The sequence below is a fragment of the Nannobrachium achirus genome, assembly GCF_963921795.1.
Source record: "Nannobrachium achirus genome assembly, chromosome: 20".
Taxonomy (NCBI): domain Eukaryota; kingdom Metazoa; phylum Chordata; class Actinopteri; order Myctophiformes; family Myctophidae; genus Nannobrachium; species Nannobrachium achirus.
The window spans coordinates 56,033,309-56,053,093 of NC_137827.1; the positions used below are offsets into that span (position 1 = coordinate 56,033,309).

A 19,785-nucleotide genomic window follows, 5' to 3' on the forward strand; every position below is an offset into this window, starting at 1 on the left:
ATTATTACATAATCGTCTAATCGTGATTATTTGACATTATCGCAATTATTTTGTCATAATCGTGAATTTTGAAAAATGTCCCAAATAGTGGAAATAGCAGATCTACAAGCTCACAACGCGTCGCATCGCGACGCGTTGTGAGCTTGTAGATCGGCTATTTCCACTATCAAAGTTATTTTTTAAGTAGTAAGTTGTCAAATATGTCAGTAATTTCTTTGCATATTTAAGGTTATGTGTCATATCTACCATGTACAACTTCAAAGCCTAAAAGCCAAACAGAAATGTAATTATCAACGACAAAAACACAATTAAATCGTTAATCGCCAATTATTTGAGTGACAATTGATCGTCATGTAAAATGTCATATCTTGACAGCCCTAAGAGAGAGAGAGAGAGAGAGAGAGAGATATTATGGTCAATATTTTTATTAAGGGTAATTGCTCTGGTATCAAAGTGGTGTGACTAATTACAGATCGTTAATACCTATTATAATCAATAAGTCAGCTATAAATCAATAAAATGACATGGTGCTGCAACGTGCCATTGATTACAAGTTAATCACCCCTCATAAAAGGTAATGTAAGGTGAGGTGGGTTGAGGCTGCCAAAGTACATGAAACAGTCATAAGAAAATATATAAATTAAAATATACACAATATGCAGTGCCCGTTCCATCCCCCAACACACACACACGCGCGTGCACGCGCACACACACACACAGGGATGTGCAGAAAATGTTAAGAGAGGCAGGGGCTGAAATTTATAAAAGGGACTTTTGGTGAAAATATCGAAAATAGCCGACCTCCAAGCTCACAACGCGTCGCAGCGGGACTCGTTGTGAGCTTGGAGGTCGGCTATTTACGATGCTTGATTTCTACACAGAGAGGGCAGCTCTTTCCGCATAAGAGAGAATTTGGACAAGGCAGTTCTCTTGAATGCTGCCTTCAGGTATGGCATGGAAAGAGGTCATTTGCATTTATTTCACAATAGTAAAAACAGCATTCATGGTCTGGAGAGGGTATATTTTACAGATGGGTAAAAGGGCAGGGGTTCAAGCCCCCTTTGATGTCTATGTGTGCACGTGCACACACACACACACACACACACACACACACACACACACACACACACACACACACACACACACACACACACACACACACACACACACACACACACACACACACACACACACACACACACACACACACACACACACACACACACACACACACACACACACACACACACACACACACACACACACACACAGAGAGAGAGAGAGAGAGAGAGAGAGAGAGAGAGAGAGAGAGAGAGAGAGAGAGAGAGAGAGCGAGAGAGAGCATTTCGAAGCGCCATACATTCACACAGACTACACCTCTCAAACCTTAGCGTTCACTTACCTCTTGGACTCCCAAGGCCATTTTCAATATTTTCTCCACGAGAAACAGGAGGTAAAATCCACCAAATATCCCGACAGCGTTTGCCACGTAGTTATCGGTTTTCGGATCAAAACCCAGGGCCTGTGTGATTTTAGGACAACGTTAGCCTTGTATCTGCAATTCTGCATCCATTCAAAATTAATCACAAACACAAATTAGGGCTGTCACGATATGACATTTTACATGACGATTAATTGTCACTCAAATAATTGCGATTAACGATTTAATTGTGTTTTTGTTGTTGACAATTACATTTCTGTTTGGCTTTTAGGCTTTGAAGTTGCACATGGTAGATATGATACATAACCTAAGTATACAAAGAAATTACTGACATATTTGACAACTTTATACTTAAAAAAGAACATTGATAGTGGAAATAGCCGATCTACAAGCTCACAACGCGTCGCGATGCGACGCGTTGTGAGCTTGTAGATCGGCTATTTCCACTATTTTTTACTCTTTTTTTAATATATGAACGGTTTTCAACATGGAAACGATTATGACGATTATGAAAAATAATCACGATTATGTCGAAAAATCACGATTAGACGATTATGTAATGATTGTGACAGCCCTAACACACATATAAACACAAGCTCTGGTCTCATAACCTCACATACGTGTCCTGTGTTGCTCTGAGAACCACTTCGATCGCAGTATGAATGTGCAAATAAACTTCACTTCATTTTAACATGTTAATCTAATGCATTGTTTCTCAACCTTTTCAGGCCGCGACCCCAAAAATAATCATACTTTAACTGGGGACCCCCCCACCCTGACATGCACTAAGAGTTGAGGCATTACATTTTGTATAACACGGTTCAATTGTGAATATAACAGATCTACATGCTCACAAAGATCTGCTATTTTCACAATTTCTGCCTCAAGTTGGCCAATGTTTAAACTATTAAAAAGGCTTTAAATTGTCACTTTCGAAATGTGCAGATACCCTCAATACACATAAACTTTATGTTGGTTTGTTTACTGCTGAGTGAGAAAACAATGTTGCACATTAAGTTAATCATCCGGGGACCCCTCCAAATAATTTGGGGACCCCTTTGGGGGTCCCGAGCCACAGGTTGAGAACCACTGGTCTAATGAAGCGGTCATTATTTATAAGTCCAGTGTACAAACCTCTGGTATGAGCTGCAGAACGGCATTGGAAAAGAGCGTCCCTATGGCGAGGCCGATGAAGTAGGTAAGCAGTTTGGGGAAATAGGACTTCTTTGTGAAGGGAATCAGCATGAGACCGAGCAGAGACGCCAGGTTGATCACAGTGACCGCCAGGAACCCATAGCCCCACACTGTCAAGGAGACCACAATGAAAGAGAGTCAGGATTAATGTTATACAGCAGCAGGAGTTCCCAAGCTTTTTAGCTTGAGACCCAAAAGAGAGATTAGATGTTTGCACGGGACCCAAACTAGTGAAAAACAGCAGATCTACAAGCTCACAACGCGTCGCTTCGCGCCGCGTTGTGAGCTTGTAGATCGGCCATTTTCACTGCATTTGTGTTCTAATTTATGGAATTTCTTAGAAGTTTCTTTGATTTCTTCATGAAATGACAGGAGAAAAACATTGGATTGTTTTTAATTCATGGAAAAAATTGCCTTTTTTTTTGAAAAATTAATTGAATAATAATAATTAAAAAACTAAATGTAGGAAACAAAGATTAAGGGACCCATAAAAATGTGTCCGTGACCCACAAACGGGTCCCGACCCAGAGCTTGCGAAACAGTGTTATACAGCGTGGCCAAATTATGTTTTCATCCAGGCACAGGGCTTTGATGACTTTGATGCCAAACTGCTGTCTAAAATAGAAACTAGCGGTTTATCTGCAAAAAAAAAAGTCCCTTGCAACAGGAAATCACTGTATTATTTCCTACTTGTGGTCGAAATGCTTTTGCACAGAGCACCAAGCTGTTGTGGAATTTCTTTACTTTTTTTTTTTTTTTTTACCTTTTTACTTATTTTGTCCAACACCAGCGATAAAATGTATGTGTGTAGAACTCTTGCGAAATAGCAAAACGGTAAATGGTGCATTTACCGATGTTTCTGGTTGACATTGGCACATTTCACCCAGGTTTTTTTCATCTCACTCACGTCACTTTGTCTGCTGACCTCACACAGCAACGAAATAAACAGAACGTAAATAAAAAATAAAACAATTCACAGGAGGCAAGCAGTGATCACCCCATGATGTGCACTGCAATGTAGTTTCAAATGCACTTCATTGCAGGTGCTTTTTTAGAGTTCAAAAAGAAGAAGACCCGTGTGACGTGTGTGACATGTGTGATCTGGGCAGCTTGCTCCAGGAAACGTGCCAAGCTCAACACAAAACAACGGTATATAGCACCTTTATCCAGTGTTAATTTTGTCGACTAAGACTAAGACTAAAAGACTAAAAGACTACAAGATTTTGATATTTTGTCGATAGACTAAAACTAGACTAAAACAGTCCCAAAAGACTAAGACTAAGACTAAGACTGTTATTTGTGTTATTCAAAAGACTAAGACTAAGACTAAATCTAAGTCTAAGACTAATGGCTGCAAAAAATTACACTGGCATTTAACTGCAATGAAATTAAAGGCAAATACATATTTTATGTATGTTTTATTTTGACCAAGTAACAGGCAGTAGAAGACAATGACTTGTTCATAATTATGTGGTTATATTAGGCTAAAAAACCTATCCTAAAAGACGAAGACTAAAAGTCTAAGACTAATCCCAAAAGACTAAGACTAAGACTAAAATGTTTTGATATTTAGTCGACTAAGACTAGACTAGACAAAAATTATTTCAGAAGACTAAGACAGGACTAAGACTAAACGGTGTGTTATTCAAAAGACTAAGACTAAGACTAAATCAAAATTTGCTGAAAAAATTAACACTGCCTTTATCCAAGGTGCTTTACAAGGATTGTGCATTACATTCACCCATTCACACACACATTCATACACCGATGGCAGAGGAAACCATGCAAGGCAGCAACCTGCTCACAGGGAGCAACTAGGGGTTCAGAGTCTTGCTTAAGGACTCTTCCACACTAACTCTGGGGGAGCCCGGGATTGAACTGGGAACCCTTGTGTTGAAAGTGGTTGTGTGTTATTCAATTCATCATCAAACATATAATTTTGCAAATGTCTGAGTGAGTGAGTGAGTGAGTGAGTGTCTGTCTGTCACAGCGTTTCTCCTCAGTGGCTGGAGCAATTGATCTGAAATCGCATCACCATAAGCATATGAACACACCTGACATAACTGTGAAGCCCGTTTGTCACTTTCACAAATTGTATGCTGTATATTAGCATTTTTATGGTGTATCTACTATCTATTCTGCATCTAGCATGAGGCACATCTATTCTGCATCTAGCTTGAGGCAAAATGTTTAACCAGCTCTGTGTGTGTGTGTGTGTGTGTGTGTGTGTGTGTGTGTGTGTGTGTGTGTGTGTGTGTGTGTGTGTGTGTGTGTGTGTGTGTGTGTGTGTGCAGGCAGGCGGGTATGTGTGCAGGCGGGTGGGCGGGCGGGCTGGGGGGGGGGGAACAGTATCTCTGTAGCCATTAAACAAAACGGGTTTCTTACATTGATGCTCCTACATCATGCAAGCACCAGTTAAAGTTACTTTCCATCCCTCATATACTGTGTGCACAGTGCACATCCCATAACCCACACACTGCACATCATTTTGGAGCTCATATCTTTGAACGGGTAAGGGCTAGTTGCAATAATTGTAGGGAAATTCAATTAATTAGGTAGAATGATAGTTATAGACATGCAGACCCCAATGATTGCATCGTAATGACATTATCAAATGACCTGACCTTACATAAAGTAAACCATGTCAACTGTAAGAATAACTATAATTAGAGAGAGATAGTATGGTCAATATTTTCATTAAGGGTAATTGCCCTGGTATCAAAGTGGTGTGACTAATTACAGGTTGTTAATACCTATATAATCAATAAGTCAGCTATAAATAAAACAACATGGTTCTGCAATGTGCCATTGATTACAAGTTAATCATCCCTTATAAAAAGTAAGGTAAGGTGGGTTGAGGTGGCCAATGTACACATACATGAAACAGTCATAAGAAAATATATAAACACACACACACACACACACACACACACACACACACACACACCACACACACACACACACACACACACACACATGGATGTGCAGAAAATGTTAGAGAGGCAGGGGCTGAACTCTCTAAAAGGGCCTTTTGGTGAAAATATCAAAAAATAGACGACGCGTTGTGAGCTTGGAGGTCGGCTATTTAAGGGTTTGTATAGGAAGGGGAGGTGTCTGATAAAATGAATATTAAATATCTAAACACTGAATCAAGCAACTTAACAATGGGTCCGGGATGTTCCCAACAACCTGAGTAGAAAATGAAATGACCAAAAGTTGTTTTTAAAAAGTGGAATATCCCTTTAATATCCAACAGTGTCTACATCTCTACAACAGGAAATGCATGCATTCAGTCTCACAGAGGAAGGAAGGAATGACAAGAAGAAATGGTTATCAGAAGCAGAAGCTTGGACTCCGAGCAAATAGGAGTATAACGATACATTTTAATAGCGATTCGATGCATATCACGATACATGGTTGACGATACGATACATGGGCGATATTGGTTCATTCATGGCAATACGATACGATTCGATTTAATGATTTAAAATCGATATAGTAACTATTTAGCAAAGAAATTAAATCTGTGTGAAAGGTGTGGATAGTGCAGGTTTTTAAGGGAAACATGTATTAGTTTGGATATAAATAAGTAAACACAGTGATTATCTTCCAAATACATGCACATTGTATATTTACAAACCTGCACCTTGACATGAACCCAGAGATTACACACATTTATCGATAGAACAGTGTAGCTATATGGAAGGGAAAAGTAATTAAACCCCTCCTTTTAATTTTTTCTTCTTAAAAATACTAAATACAATGCACAAGTAGGTAGTATCGATACAATCGATTCTTTGCACTGTCGATTCGATACGATACAAAATAAAACAATACGATTCGATTTTAGCTGTTTTCATTTCGATATACTTCGATTGTTTAAGTTAAAAACGATATTTCGATACAGTTACTATATCGTTACACCCCTACGAGCAAATGGAACCCTGATCACATCTAATTCTAACCCTGCGCTGACTGTCAGCCTGCACTGTCAACACAACTGAAGCAGGGAATATGATATTCCAGGGCAGATCAATGAGTCCAAGAGTCAATTTGAGGCCATTTGTGAAGCTTTCATATTCCTCCGCCACAGGAGATCACTGCTGGAATGTGACACTGAAACCTTACTGCTGTCATCAGCTGGCCGCACGGACAGTCAGGGGCGTCACACGGGGGGTGAAAGTGGGACTGAGTTACTAGGGCCCAAGGTGGCCCTATTATTTTATACTTTAGCTATTGAAAAATAGCAGATATACAAGCTCACAGCGCGGCACTCGTGTAGATCTGCTATTTTTGAAAAGTCGTGAAAATGTGTGCAAAATGAATTATGTATTTTTTAAGCAAACATTCGTAACTCAAAGTAGCTTCTGGGGGGGTCCCTGGAACTAAATATTTGGAGATGGGGGTCCGTGGCCAAATATATATCATTGTGGGGGTCCTTCACAGTTTGAGCACTACTGACATAGAAACAGCTTTTTGGAGCTGTGTGAAACACAGGCTCCCTATACGTGGCTGTGTGGGTCTGTGTGTGTGTGTGTGTGTGTGTGTGTCTGTCTGTCTGTCTGTGTGTGTGTCTGTGTGTATGTAGCCTGACTTCGGCGCGTAACTAGTGCCGCACCATTTACGCCACTCGCGCAATATATACATCAAAATGTGCGGCTCGGCCGGGAATGGTGTTCTATTACCTTTCGTTCCGATCCGCCTTACCATGCCGACGTAATCGGCAAAAAACTACGCTTAATTGTCCCCATTGACTTATAATGGGACAATGCAAGAAATCACTTTCAAGTATTTTTCTCTCGTAAACCATAGGAGCTACAGTTTCAAACCTCGGAGAGGAGATTCATAATGATTTTAAGAATGAATCGAAAAATAATTACATCACTCGGCCTCATGGTGGCGCTATAACGGCCCACTTTACGTTTTGCCCCGTAACTCTTGAACCGTGGATCGGAAAATTAAAATTCTTTTTTCCCTGGATTCCTTGGGTCAAGACGCATCTCCCCATATAGGCCACGCCCATTTGCGCCAGGATAGATTTTCCGCCATCTTGAATTTTCTCCAAAACACACTTTTTGCTCCTTTTCCTACATATTTTCTTCAAATGTCAAAAAAATCGGTACACATGATCTACACACACACACACACACACACACACACACACACACACACACACACACACACACACACACACACACACACCACACAGCTCCACTTCACACGGGTGTGATTTTTTTTTTTTTTTAAACCATAGAAGGATTTGAGATAGTCAGATTCCGCACAAATTTTCACGATTTTTCCAAAAATAGCAGCGCGCTGTGAGCTTGTATATCTGCTATGTTTCAATAGTTAAAGCATAAAAGAATTGAAGTGAATCCTTGTACGCAGGGCCCAGAATTTGGTGCGACACTCCTGCTTCCCAGCTAGACAGAATCATGTCCTTTCTCTCAGTGAGAGAGAGAGAGAGAGAGAGAGAGAGAGAGAGAGAGAGAGAGAGAGAAAAGAACAATTGTTTCATTCCTGCTATGCGTTTGCCAGATTTCCATAAGGACATAATGGCAGGTCTTGTTTAGAAGGCAGACAGTGAGATCAAACAACACAGGTGCACCGCTGCATGTGAAATTGTAGCTCTGGTCCATAGCGTTAGTGGAGTTCTCCCTAACGCTATATGTTCCTCTACCTCCCAAATACCTTGGCAAATCCGGAAAGACCCGTCGTCTGGTCCGAAAATAACAAAAACTGTTTCGACCCTTACCAAACCAAAGGTATCAGTGGACAGTTGAAAGCTTACTCTACTTAGTGGACGAGTGCATCTCTCCACTCCGACATGTCTCCATTCCGACACTAACCCTATCTCTAACCCTAACCCTAAACCTTAGGCCCATGGGAGTGTCGCCACTCCGACAATAATAAGTCAATTTCGGAGTGGCGACATGTCGGAATGGAGAGAGCCTCCCTTAGTGGACGCGGTCTGAGCCCCCCCCACGACGCGATTAAAATACATTTCTTGGGCGAAATGAAAAATATTCCACCGGATGGGGACGCTCTTCCTGGTTGAAGACTGTTTTTACGGAATAGCGCTTCCAACGTCGCAGAGTTGAATAACACCCAATGAGACTTATGTTCTGTGTAATTCAGTCCTCTGACCTGCGCGGCAGTAGTGAGTTGGCACCTTGATGGCGACGACAAATAGTGAAAAACTAGAAGAAATGGAGTCTCCATCCGGTGAAATATTTTTCATTTCGCCCTAGAAATGTATTGTAATCGTGTCGTGGGGGGGGGGGGGGGCTCAGACCGCGTCCACTAAGTAGAGTAAGCTTTCAACTGTCCAACGATACCTTTGGTTTGGTGAGGGGCGAAGCAGTTTTTGTTATTTTCGGACCAGACGACGGGTCTTTACGACGGGTCTTTCCGGATTTGGGAGGTAGAGGAACATAGCGTTAGGGAGAACTCCACTAACGCTATGGACCAGAGCTAGTGAAATTGTAGTACTTGCACCGCTTGTTGGTATGTAACGTGACATTCTGTAAGTTGTTAATATTTCTCTCCGTCGGTACTGTACCTACCTGTAACTATTTTTTGTGCTTGAATAAAGAGAATGTAATTCATCTCTCTGACATCTGGGATTATGTATTCAAAACCTAAGGGTCATGAGCTACACTATAGGGTTACATGTGGAAGAAAAGGCTGGGGAGCATTGTAATTGGGGTGGAATACATTTCTACCACTTTTTCGAGTCACGTGTTCAAATACTGGATTCTGATTGGCTAAATTCCGGAGGTTATGAGAGGACAACTGCCGCAAAGTTGTGTGTCCGAGATCAATGCGCCTCAGTGTACATCCGGGGACTTCAGGAGGTAGTCGGAACACCTTTCCCCCAACCAACAAATGAAGGTCGCAGCGGTCCTATGTTTACTAACGTGCGTACTATCGTCGCCGATTTATTTGGATCCAATGCAATCCGCCAACTTTAAAGCCCCTTTTCTCTGAACCTATGCCTTTCTGGAAGCGAACAGCCTCTATTTACTATTTGTGCTTTTAACTGACGTTAGCTTAGCTGTAAGCTAGACGCATGGATTAGTATGGAGTTGGCGCCATCTGTTGGTGAGTAGAAGATGTTGTTGGTGGAACTATCTGCTGTCTCGCGGACGTTTTATAGGCAATAATGATTGTAACTTAAGATCCTTGCAAGTTACAACTATGTGTTTTCTTTCATGTATAAGGGAAAAAGTGGTAGAAAAGCTATTTACCACTCGGGGTCGGACATTATGCTCTGATAATGTCCTGTGTTAGGGTGTTATCGGACTCGGCTTCGCCTCGTCCGATAACACCCTAACACAGGACATTATCAGAGCATAATGTCCTCTCACTCGGGGTAAATTGCTTACATTTATCCTTGTGCTTACTTTAACACATTTAGGCCTGAACACAATATGATGCAATATTTTATGCTTTAAATATAAAAAAATAGCAGATATACAAGCTCACAGCGCGGCACCGAGTGCCGCGCTGCGAGCTTGTAGATCTGCTATTTTTGAAAAATCGTGAAAATTTGAATTTTGACACGATTCTATAAGTGTCTTTTGAATCCTTCTAAAGGCCCATTCCCACTGGGCCAGATAACAGATATCTGGAGATATTTCTCCAGATATTTCTCCATGCAAAGTGGATGGTAGATACAGATAAAAAAATGTTTTGCCACAGATAAAAGTATCTGTGGCAAATATCTGTGGTATATATTTTTTTTATCTGTATCTACCATCCACTATGAATGGAAAAATATCTGGAGAAATATCTCCAGATATCTGTTATCTGGCCCAGTGGGAATGGGCCTTAAGTCATCTTTCTAGGTCAGCAATCTGGCCAGCCATCGTCAAAGAAAAGGTCCTAAATTTTCACTTAACTGGAGCTCAGCTAGTCTGTTCTTGAGAGACTACTAGTGTCAGTGGTTCTCAAACCTTTTCATGTGAAGGACCCCCAACATGATATGTATTTGGCCACGGACCCCCATCTCAAAGTATTTAGTTCCAGGGACCACCCAGAAGCAAACTTTGAGTTACAAACCTTCACTTTGAAAATGCATATATTCAAAGATTTGCACACATTTTCATGACTTTTTCAAAAATAGCAGATCTACAAGCTCGCAGCGCGGCACTCGGTGCCGCGCTGTGAGCTTGTATATCTGCTATTTTTCACTGGTTAAAGCATTCAATCATTTCTAGGCCTAAATGGGTTAAAAAAAGAAAGTCTTATGACAAAAATGAGTTTACTGCCTTGTTATTCAAAAGAGTGTCTGGGGGGGGGGGGGGGGGGGGGAAACAAGTTACAGTACAAGCTCAAAAGGAAAAGTCTGCGCAAACACAACACACCGTTCTGAGGACACAAGTTTGGCGCAGAAAGCTGTTGTACAGACGTTTCCTTTTGATTTATTGTTTTTTTGTTCACACAGTTCACCACTGTGTGTGTGTGTGTGTGGGGGGGGGGGGGGGGGGGGGGGGGGGGGGATACAAAGTAAGCTATTCTTCCATTTATCCACGGTCATCATGACCCAACATTTTTTATCATTACAGCAGGGTGCTTATGCCGGTTCTTGGCATAATCAACATAAGTGGTCACTTAGGGCCACAAACACTAAGGGGCCACATCGCAGGGAGAATATGTGATGTGTATATATTTGTATGTCCTGTATCCCCTATCCCTGAACTAGTTTTACCAGTAAAACTCCCTAAATCGGGAGATAAGCAACCGTCAGGTCGCATACACAAACTTTAGAAGGCAATGGTAGCCAATCAGGAGGGAATATGGGAAATGCGACAGATCCATGTTGATGACATCACTTTAGAGATACTGTGTAGCGCTTTGCGTGATTTTAGGGCAAAATCTGTAGGAGCAGTGTCCAAAAATGTGTTTTGCAAAAATGTTGATGACATGACTGTAGAGATACAGTGTACCGTTTTGCGTAATTTTGGGCCAAAATGTGTAGAAGCAGTGTCCAAAAATGTGTTTGAAAAGAATCGCCCTGATGGTGGCGCTAAAAGGGCCAGATCCATGTTGATGACATGAGTCTACACATACTGTGTATCGCTTTGCGTGATTTTAGGGCAAAATGTGTAGGAGCAGTGTCCTTTAACATGCTATAAAACAAAGATCTCACATAAGACACAACAGAATAATTTGATAATATGCCACATGCAGTTGAATGCAAGTTGAACATTGCATTATGCAATCCACCAGTGGCCCACAGGCCCCTTCATAGTCTTTCCTTATGAAGTTGTGTCTGTGTGCCCATGCTGTGCTGCAGTGGTTATGACTGTGTGTGTGTGTGTGCGTGCGTGCGTGCGTGCGTGCGTGCGTGCGTGCGTGCGTGCGTGCGTGTGTGCGTGCGTGCGTGCGTGTTGTGACCTGCCAGTCACACAGCCGCTCCAATCATGTCTGTCAGTAATAAATCAATGTGCTGAGACACCTGTATCCGCCCGTATCAGCAACAAATAAATACAAATAAAAACATAAAACAAACACACAAACTTTTTCGAGCGCATCGTCAGTGGAGGGCCACCTAAAATAATCTTGCATAGGGCCACGGCCACCTGAGTTCTAGAACCGGCACTGCATCCAATAGCCTACAGCAGGGTTCCCCAATTCATTTTCCCCAAGGGCCGAAATGATGTCTAGGGTACCAAGCCGAGGGCCACAACATTGCAGGGGGCGTTCCCGCTACTCAGATATCGTCGTTGTCGGGTGAAAATCTTTTATGTCCAAAACTGTTCGCTTTGCATTTATCATTTTAAAAATGATTTAAACTAGTGAAAACAGCAGATCTACAAGAACACAACGCCTCGCGGTGCGAGGCGTTATGTGCTTGTAGATGGGCTGTTTTCACTACTTTTGTGCGACGGCCTTGTTTGATGAAGCAGGGCTTTACTTTACGAAAGAACGTACACATTTTGAGATACGGGCTTTCCACCCGACAATGACGATATACTAGTTTTGTTGTTGCTCTTATACCACCATTATTACTGGGGTTGGTGGGGGCCAGACAGTGGCCCCCCGCGGGCCGCAAATGGCCCGCGGGCCGCCTATTGGGGACCCCTGGCCTACAGTATCAACATAAAGAGCACTGTGTGCCAAGATCACAGAGCACCAGCACCATATTTGTTTTGCTGGTCTCTTACAAACAATCCTCTCTGTTTGTTTTATGGCCCAGCGTGTATTCAGGCTGATAACTTGCGCCAAAACACCAAAGTCGCCACTATGTTGTGACTCAATCCAACATGACAGCCCCCTTCTACGTGTGGGATATGTTTGCTGCTAGGCAGTGGTGTAAAGTACATTTCCTCAAGTACTGTACTTAAGTACAATTTTGAGGTATTTAGAACTTAACTTGAGTATTTCCAATTTCCAAAACTTTTACTGCTACTCCACTACACCAGCAGTGGTTCTCAACCTGTGGGTCAGGACCCCCAGGGGGGTCTCCAAATTATTTTGGGGGGTCCCCAGATGATTAACTTAATGTGCAACAATGTTTTCTCACTCAACAGTAAACAAACTAACATAAGATTTAAGTGTATAGACTGGACTAGGGGGTATCTGCACATTTCTAAAGTGACGTCTTTTTAATGCCTCTAAAATGACAAATTAAACATTGGCCAAATTGTCAAATATTAGAGGCAGAAAGTGTGAAAATAGCTGATCTATATGCTCACAACGCCTCGGCATGTAGTGGCTCAGGGGTAGAGTTGCCGTCTTAGAACACGGAGGGTTCCCGAAGGGTGCCCAGTTTGATCCCGGGCTCCCCCAGAGTTAGTGTCGAAGAGTCCTTGAGCAAGACTCTGAACCCCTGGTTGCTCCCGGTGAGCAGGTTGGTTCCTTGCATGGTTTCCCCCGCCATCAGTGTGTGAATGCAATGCACAATCTCTGTAAAGCGCCTTGGACAGAGGCGCTATATAAACGCACCTTCTACCACTTTTTTGTGGTCACATGTTCAGATACTGGATTCTGATTGGCTTAAAACAGTGGTAAATCAGTAAACAACCTTGAGTCGGCTCATGGACCCCGCCCACTGTTGTGTTGCAGTTGTCAATTAATGATTGTAACTAAATAACCTTGCAAGTTACAACTGTGTTTTCTTTCATTTATATGGTAGAAGTGGTAGAAAAGCAATTTACCATTCGTGGGTTGTTGGCTGATTTACCACTGTTTCAGGGTTGTTTGGCACTCGGCCTCGCCTCGTGCCACCACCCTGAAACTGTGGTAAATCAGCCAACAACCCACTCCCAAGCACTGTCTGCACTACAGTATGAAGCAACACGCTCACCAGTGTAATCAGAGGTGGGCAGCAGCGTGGGGGCGGTGTGGGGACAGGAGGGCAGCAGCACCTGAGTCAACACCGCGGGGCAGATCTTCTCCAGATGTTCTACTGTCAGCTGACTGACATTCAGCCCGTACTGGGACAGGATCTGCTGCACCGAGGGACACTGCATGGCCAGGGGGAGGAGGAGGAGGAGGGAGAGGTTTTATTGATACAGATGATTCCATCATGAGAGGAAAGTTAAAACTGATTAAGTAACATGTCATTATTCATATAGGAAGGCTATGCATTCGAATATACAACTGCAAGCATGTATAGGCTAGTCTATAGCCTATGAATAGTCAAAAACTATAAAATAAAAATTCTAAAATATTAATTGATTGATTGAAGACTTTATTAGAAGAAGTTTGCATAGGAAAAGGTACAGTGTCATGACAGTACAGTTCACTGGTACAAGGTCTACTAAAAGGAGATCCTAGAAAAGACTAAGCTTATTTCCATAGGAAACCATTTAAATGCGAATAGGCTATTATTACATGTTCTGACATAGTGTAAGCATGTATTTTCTTGCTTGGTCAACTATTGTCAAAAAGGAAAAACTAAAAAACTGTTGTAGCCTAATACATGAGGAATCACTTATGAAGCCTATATTAGCCTATATTCTGACTTAATTAGGTTACAAATTCATAAGCACTTACCTCTAAATCTGCCAGTGGGTTTTCCTCAGCTATTAGTTCGGGTCTCCTCGCCGCTATTATCTGCACCAGGTTTTCCAGGTTCTTGGTTGAAATCGACTTGTTTTGGCCATAAAAGCGCAGGATGTGATCCAGATAGCCTTGGCCAGCCTGCTCGTCCACGTTGATACATCGCGCTTGGGAAATAAAAAGTATCAGGCAGCATGTGATCATCCAACAACACCTGAGAGGATACATTGTTGCCGGGGTCTGCAGCAGCAATAGTTGTGTGAAACGGCAACGTTGTATGAAATCCTAGGCAGTCTGTGATCCTGCGGCGCGGCGGTGCCAGGCGAATGTTAACCCAAATATTGCTAAATCCCGTTTATTTGGACTAGAAACTTAAACAAGCACATACTGTCCTTGAAGTTCCTATATAGTCCAGGTCCATCTTTAGCTATATAGCTTCACTAGTAGTGCGATCTGTCCTATGTTTCTATATGTCTCCTTTAAGTGCAAATGCTCCAAATCCCGTCCTCCGATTCTGATGATCACTCAATAACATAATCAAGTAAAGGCTATCTGGGTGAGATTAGTTGGCGTCTCATTGGTTCAAAGTTCGCCTCGGCATGCAGAGAGAGAGAGAGAGAGAGAGAGTAGTATGGAGGTGACCCATTGAGCAGAGCGACCACATGTAGGCTAGTAGCGCAGAAGCCAGGGGCGCCACAAGGGGGGGTAAAGTGGGACTGAGTTAGCCTACTCTAGGGCCCAAGGTGGAGGGGCCCTAGATATTTAGATAAGCTCAAGCTTGTAGATTTACTATTTTTGAAAAGTAATGAAAATGTGTGCAAATCTTTGAATATATGTATTTTTTAACTTTGTATCTCAAATTCTGCTTCTGGGGGGTCCCTGGAACTAAATATTTTGAGATGGGGGTCCGTGACCAAATACATATCATTTTGGGGGTCTTTGACATGAAAAAGTTTGAGCACCACTGACATGGAAACATAGGCCTATAGGTTTCTTGCACAGATTTTCACAATTTTTCAAAAATAGCAGATCTACAAGCTCGCAGCGCGGCGAGCTTGTATATCTACTATTCTTCAAAAGTCAACATTCATGGGGGGCCCGCAGTGAATCCTTGTACCCAGGGCCCAAAATTTGGTGTGACGCACCTGAGAAGCACACTGACTTTTTCAATGGGTTCCTTTGTGGCTGTGAGTGACTTTCTCTCGCTCGGCTGCATGCAACGTGCTGCTCGCTCGCTCACTCACACTTTAAAGGTCTGTTCACGGCCGGGTTTTAAAGGCATTTAGATGAAACCAAAGCAATGACATGACTAGGCGTTTATAACTGCTGTGTAACCACACAAACAGTTGTGTGTTTGTGGAATCAATTATGAAACAGCACAGCACGGCAGCCTGCCGCCTGGACATGAAAACAAATCTACAATGTTGAGGCGAGCGTGTGTGTGTGTGTGTGTGTGTGTGTGTGTGTGGGGGGGGGGGGGGGGGGGGGGGGGGGGCGTGACGACAGAATTAAAGCAAGCTTGCTGCTTGTTGTTCAGGCTGCCTCCACGTGGTGACTAAAGAGCAGTGGTGCAGTGGTGATTCAATGTTTGGGGGGTCGCGGACGTCGCTCGACACCTAATACAGGTCTATTGATATGCAAATCGGCTAGTTTCTTTGTTAAATGGTTGTCAATGTGTGAACTTCGGTGGGTGCGAGACCCCGGCTCAAAAAAAGATATGGGTCGTCGGGGGCGCGCGACCCAAGACCACTGCAACACTGCTAAAGAGCAATGCATAAGATAAGGATTAATGATTGAAACGCACACAGTTTGATTTATGATTGATCCATTTATTCATTTTTGCAAACAGTTTTTTTGTGTTGAAAATAAGGCTTAAAGGGGCACTCCACCACTTTTCAACCTATCTTCATATAATAGGTCCTCACTAATGTTCATGATAAAATATCGCAATTTTTTTCTACTCAGTTTGGGTCTCATAGGAGAGCTGTGGGTGGGTCAAATCCTTCCTACCGGTGACATCATCAATGGGAAATGCAAGCTAATAGAAACTGCAGGCTTTCTATTCCTGAAAAAAGTTGCAATGTTAAAGCGGAAGCCATTGTTCTCGTGATAATAAAAATCTTTTTTTTTGTCAAACGATGATGTCACTGGTAGGAAGGATTTGACAGCTCTCCTATGAGACCCAGACTGAATAGTAAACAATTGTGCTATTTTATTATGAACATTAGTGAGGACCTATTATATGAAGACAGGTTGAAAAGTGGTGAACTACTCCTTTAAGCATTCCCTTTCTTGTGCTTTATTATTTTTTATTTGATTTGATTCTCAATGGAGTGCAAGATGTAAACATTATTTGATTGATTGATTGATTGAAGAATGTATTAAAAGTTTTGCATAGAAAAGGGTACAGTTTCATGGCAGTTACGGTACAAGGTCAACTGAAAGGATAAGCTCGAGTAAGCACGACTAGACTTATTTAATTGTTTCAGCGAGCACACGTATGTTATCTTCATTATTTATCTAGAACTTGATAGATACATATACTCTAACCCTAACCCTAACCTCAGTAACACTAACTACATTTGGACTAATGAACCTTCGGACTAATGAACCTTCGGACTTATGGGCAGTCCCCATCTATCAGTCAAGTTCTCCTCAAAATGACGTAATCTATCAGTCAAGTTCTCCTCGACAGTACAAAGGCAGGGCCCTTAGCCAATGAGGTGCAGCCAAAGGGTAGATCTTTATGCCCATACATGGTGTTACATGTGAGCCCTCACTGTTTAGTAGGAACAGTATTTCTAGTTACAAAATAGGCTACTCAAGAAACCAAAATAAAGAAAAATGGTTCCATTGATTTACCCCCTTTGGGGGGCATTTAGCTGCATGGTGCCCCTATCTGCCCTTTGGGGGGCATTTAGCTGCATGGCACCTATCTGGGCAGCCTACAGTATGTAGGAAGGTCTCTTTAGTTTTAACCCATTTAGGCCTAGAATTATTGAATGCTTTAACCAGTGAAAAATAGCAGATATACAAGCTCACAGCGCAGCACCGAGTGCCGCGCTGCGAGCTTGTAGATCTGCTATTTTCAAAAAAGTCGTGAAAATGTGTGCAAATCTTTGAATATGTGTATTTTCAAAGCGAACGTTTGTAACTAAAATTTTGCTTCTGGGGGGGTCCCGACTCCCTAGAACTAAATATTTTGAGATGGGGGTCCGTGCTCCGTGGCCAAATAAATATCATTTTGGGGGTCCTTCACATGAAAAGGTTTGAGAACCACTGACATAGTACAGAACAGACTAACTGAGCTCCGGTTAAGTGAAAAGGACCTTTTCTTTGATGATGGCTAACCAGATTGCTGTCATAGAAACATAGGTTTTTTCAAAAAATCTTAGAAGGATTCAAAAGACACTTATAGAATCGGGTCAAAATTCTAATTTTTACGATTTTTCAAAAATAGCAGATCTACAAGCTCGCAGCGCGGCACTCGGTGCCGCGCTGTGAGCTTGTATATCTGCTATTTTTCAATAGTTAAAGCATAAAATAATGATACACAACATGTGTACCCGTTCTAAATGGGTTTAAGTACTGGACAACAGGACACAATTGGCTGGAGGATCAAACATGTGGCATTTGCATTCCAGTTACAGGATTACCCTTTCGAGCCATTTGGGCGACTCTCTCCCTTGCCGTTCCGTGGCCCTGGTCAACTTGTTAAATCAAGCCAGCAATCAGGGACGTCCAGAGAATGTAAGAGTCAGGGGCTTTTGGTGAAAATATCAAAAATAGCCGAACCTCCAAGCTCACACCGCGTCGCGCTGCTTGATACCACACTGAACTAAACAAGTCAAGAACATAATCAAGTCAATACTAGAGATGTGGTGTACGGTATGGATTTTTACATAGAGAGGGCAGAGAGGGAGAGTATGGACAAGGCAATTCTCTTGAATGCTGCCTTCAGGTATGGCATGGAAAGAGGGCATTTGCATTTCTTTCACCATAGTAAAAACTACATTCATGGTCTGGAGAGGGCACTGTTTTTACAGACGGATTAAAGGAGTAGTTCACCCCCAAAATGACTTTTTTTCTATTGATTACTCATGCCATGGAGACTAGAGTTCAATAATATGTTTAGTTTTTTGTCGCATTCGAGACAAAAATGTGATAACAATAAATTTACCCCCATTCGTTCCGGATGGGGACCCGTTTCGAAACGGGTCCCCATCCGGAATCAATGAATTTACTCGAATCAAATTTTTGTCTTAGGAATGTGACAAAAAACAAAAAATATTATTGAACTCTACTCTCCATGGCATGAGTAATCAATAGAAAAAAAGTCATTTTGGGGGTGAACTACTCCTTTAAGACATCGGATACCCACAAAGCGCCCACACGTCAAACTCTTTGATGTCTCCGAGTGCCGACGACACGTTTGACACGTCGGTTATTGTTTTATATCAAACTGTAACTCACTTTACGAGGCAGCCGCGGCTGAAGAGAAACACTCCAATTCCCAAAATGCAACGGGAGATCACATGACCAGGAAGCCCGGTTGCCCAATACAAGCCAGTATTGGGCAAGCCAGGATTTATCTCCTAATCCAACTCCAGCTTCATGTTTAAAACGAGACCTTCTCTACCGGCCGTTACAAAAGCACTGATGGCCGCGATTGACATTTTTCTGTTCTGAGTGAAAGAAAATACTATCGCAAAAAAGAAAATAGCGTGGCACTCTGCAATTAAAAGGCACTCAATGTGTTAAAGGGCAGGGGCTCAAGCCCCCTTTGATGTCTGTGTGCACGTGCCTGGTCATCATCAATACACATCTCTCAGTGAGACGACCGTCAAGGCCCCGGACAGCTCTTCCACGCTGGTGGGGGCCCACGGGTAGAAGTTTAACGTCCTGTTGGGAGAAGCCATCAGGAAGCCATTTGAGCTGAATCTTCCCGGGACGGCAGCCACATCCAGCCAAACAAAAAGTGCGATAGAGTGAGTCTGCAGGACCACAGTGTATCCTGTATCGTCCTCCTGGAACTTGGCCTGCAAGGGGAGGGGGGGGGGGGGGGGGGAACAAAAACACTAAATCACACAGGGTCTCTAAACCAGTGGTTCTCGACCTTTTCAGGGGGCGATCCCCAA

The 19,785-nt window shown here is 42.6% G+C and overlaps 2 protein-coding genes across 3 annotated transcripts in view; both read right to left on the bottom strand.

The window, feature by feature from the left end:
- The window catches only part of slc39a8 (solute carrier family 39 member 8), a 34,110-nt gene extending 18,914 nt beyond the window's left edge, over nucleotides 1-15,196 (bottom strand). Inside the window, exons 1-4 of one of the 2 annotated variants that reach the window (XM_080750701.1) lie at nucleotides 14,642-15,196; nucleotides 13,950-14,109; nucleotides 2,576-2,745; nucleotides 1,403-1,522 (exon numbers count right to left, since the gene is read on the bottom strand). In XM_080750701.1, coding sequence (XP_080606827.1) covers nucleotides 1,403-1,522; nucleotides 2,576-2,745; nucleotides 13,950-14,109; nucleotides 14,642-14,875 — 684 coding nt within the window. In that variant the 5' untranslated portion in view covers nucleotides 14,876-15,196. The remainder of the gene's footprint in view (nucleotides 1-1,402; nucleotides 1,523-2,575; nucleotides 2,746-13,949; nucleotides 14,110-14,641) is intronic. The other variant, XM_080750702.1, reaches the window with a different exon arrangement.
- A 3,842-nt stretch (nucleotides 15,197-19,038) lies between these two features.
- manba (mannosidase, beta A, lysosomal) overlaps nucleotides 19,039-19,785 on the bottom strand; it is a 55,210-nt gene continuing 54,463 nt past the window's right edge. Inside the window, exon 17 of the mRNA XM_080751461.1 lies at nucleotides 19,039-19,686. Coding sequence (XP_080607587.1) covers nucleotides 19,462-19,686 — 225 coding nt within the window. The 3' untranslated portion in view covers nucleotides 19,039-19,461. The remainder of the gene's footprint in view (nucleotides 19,687-19,785) is intronic.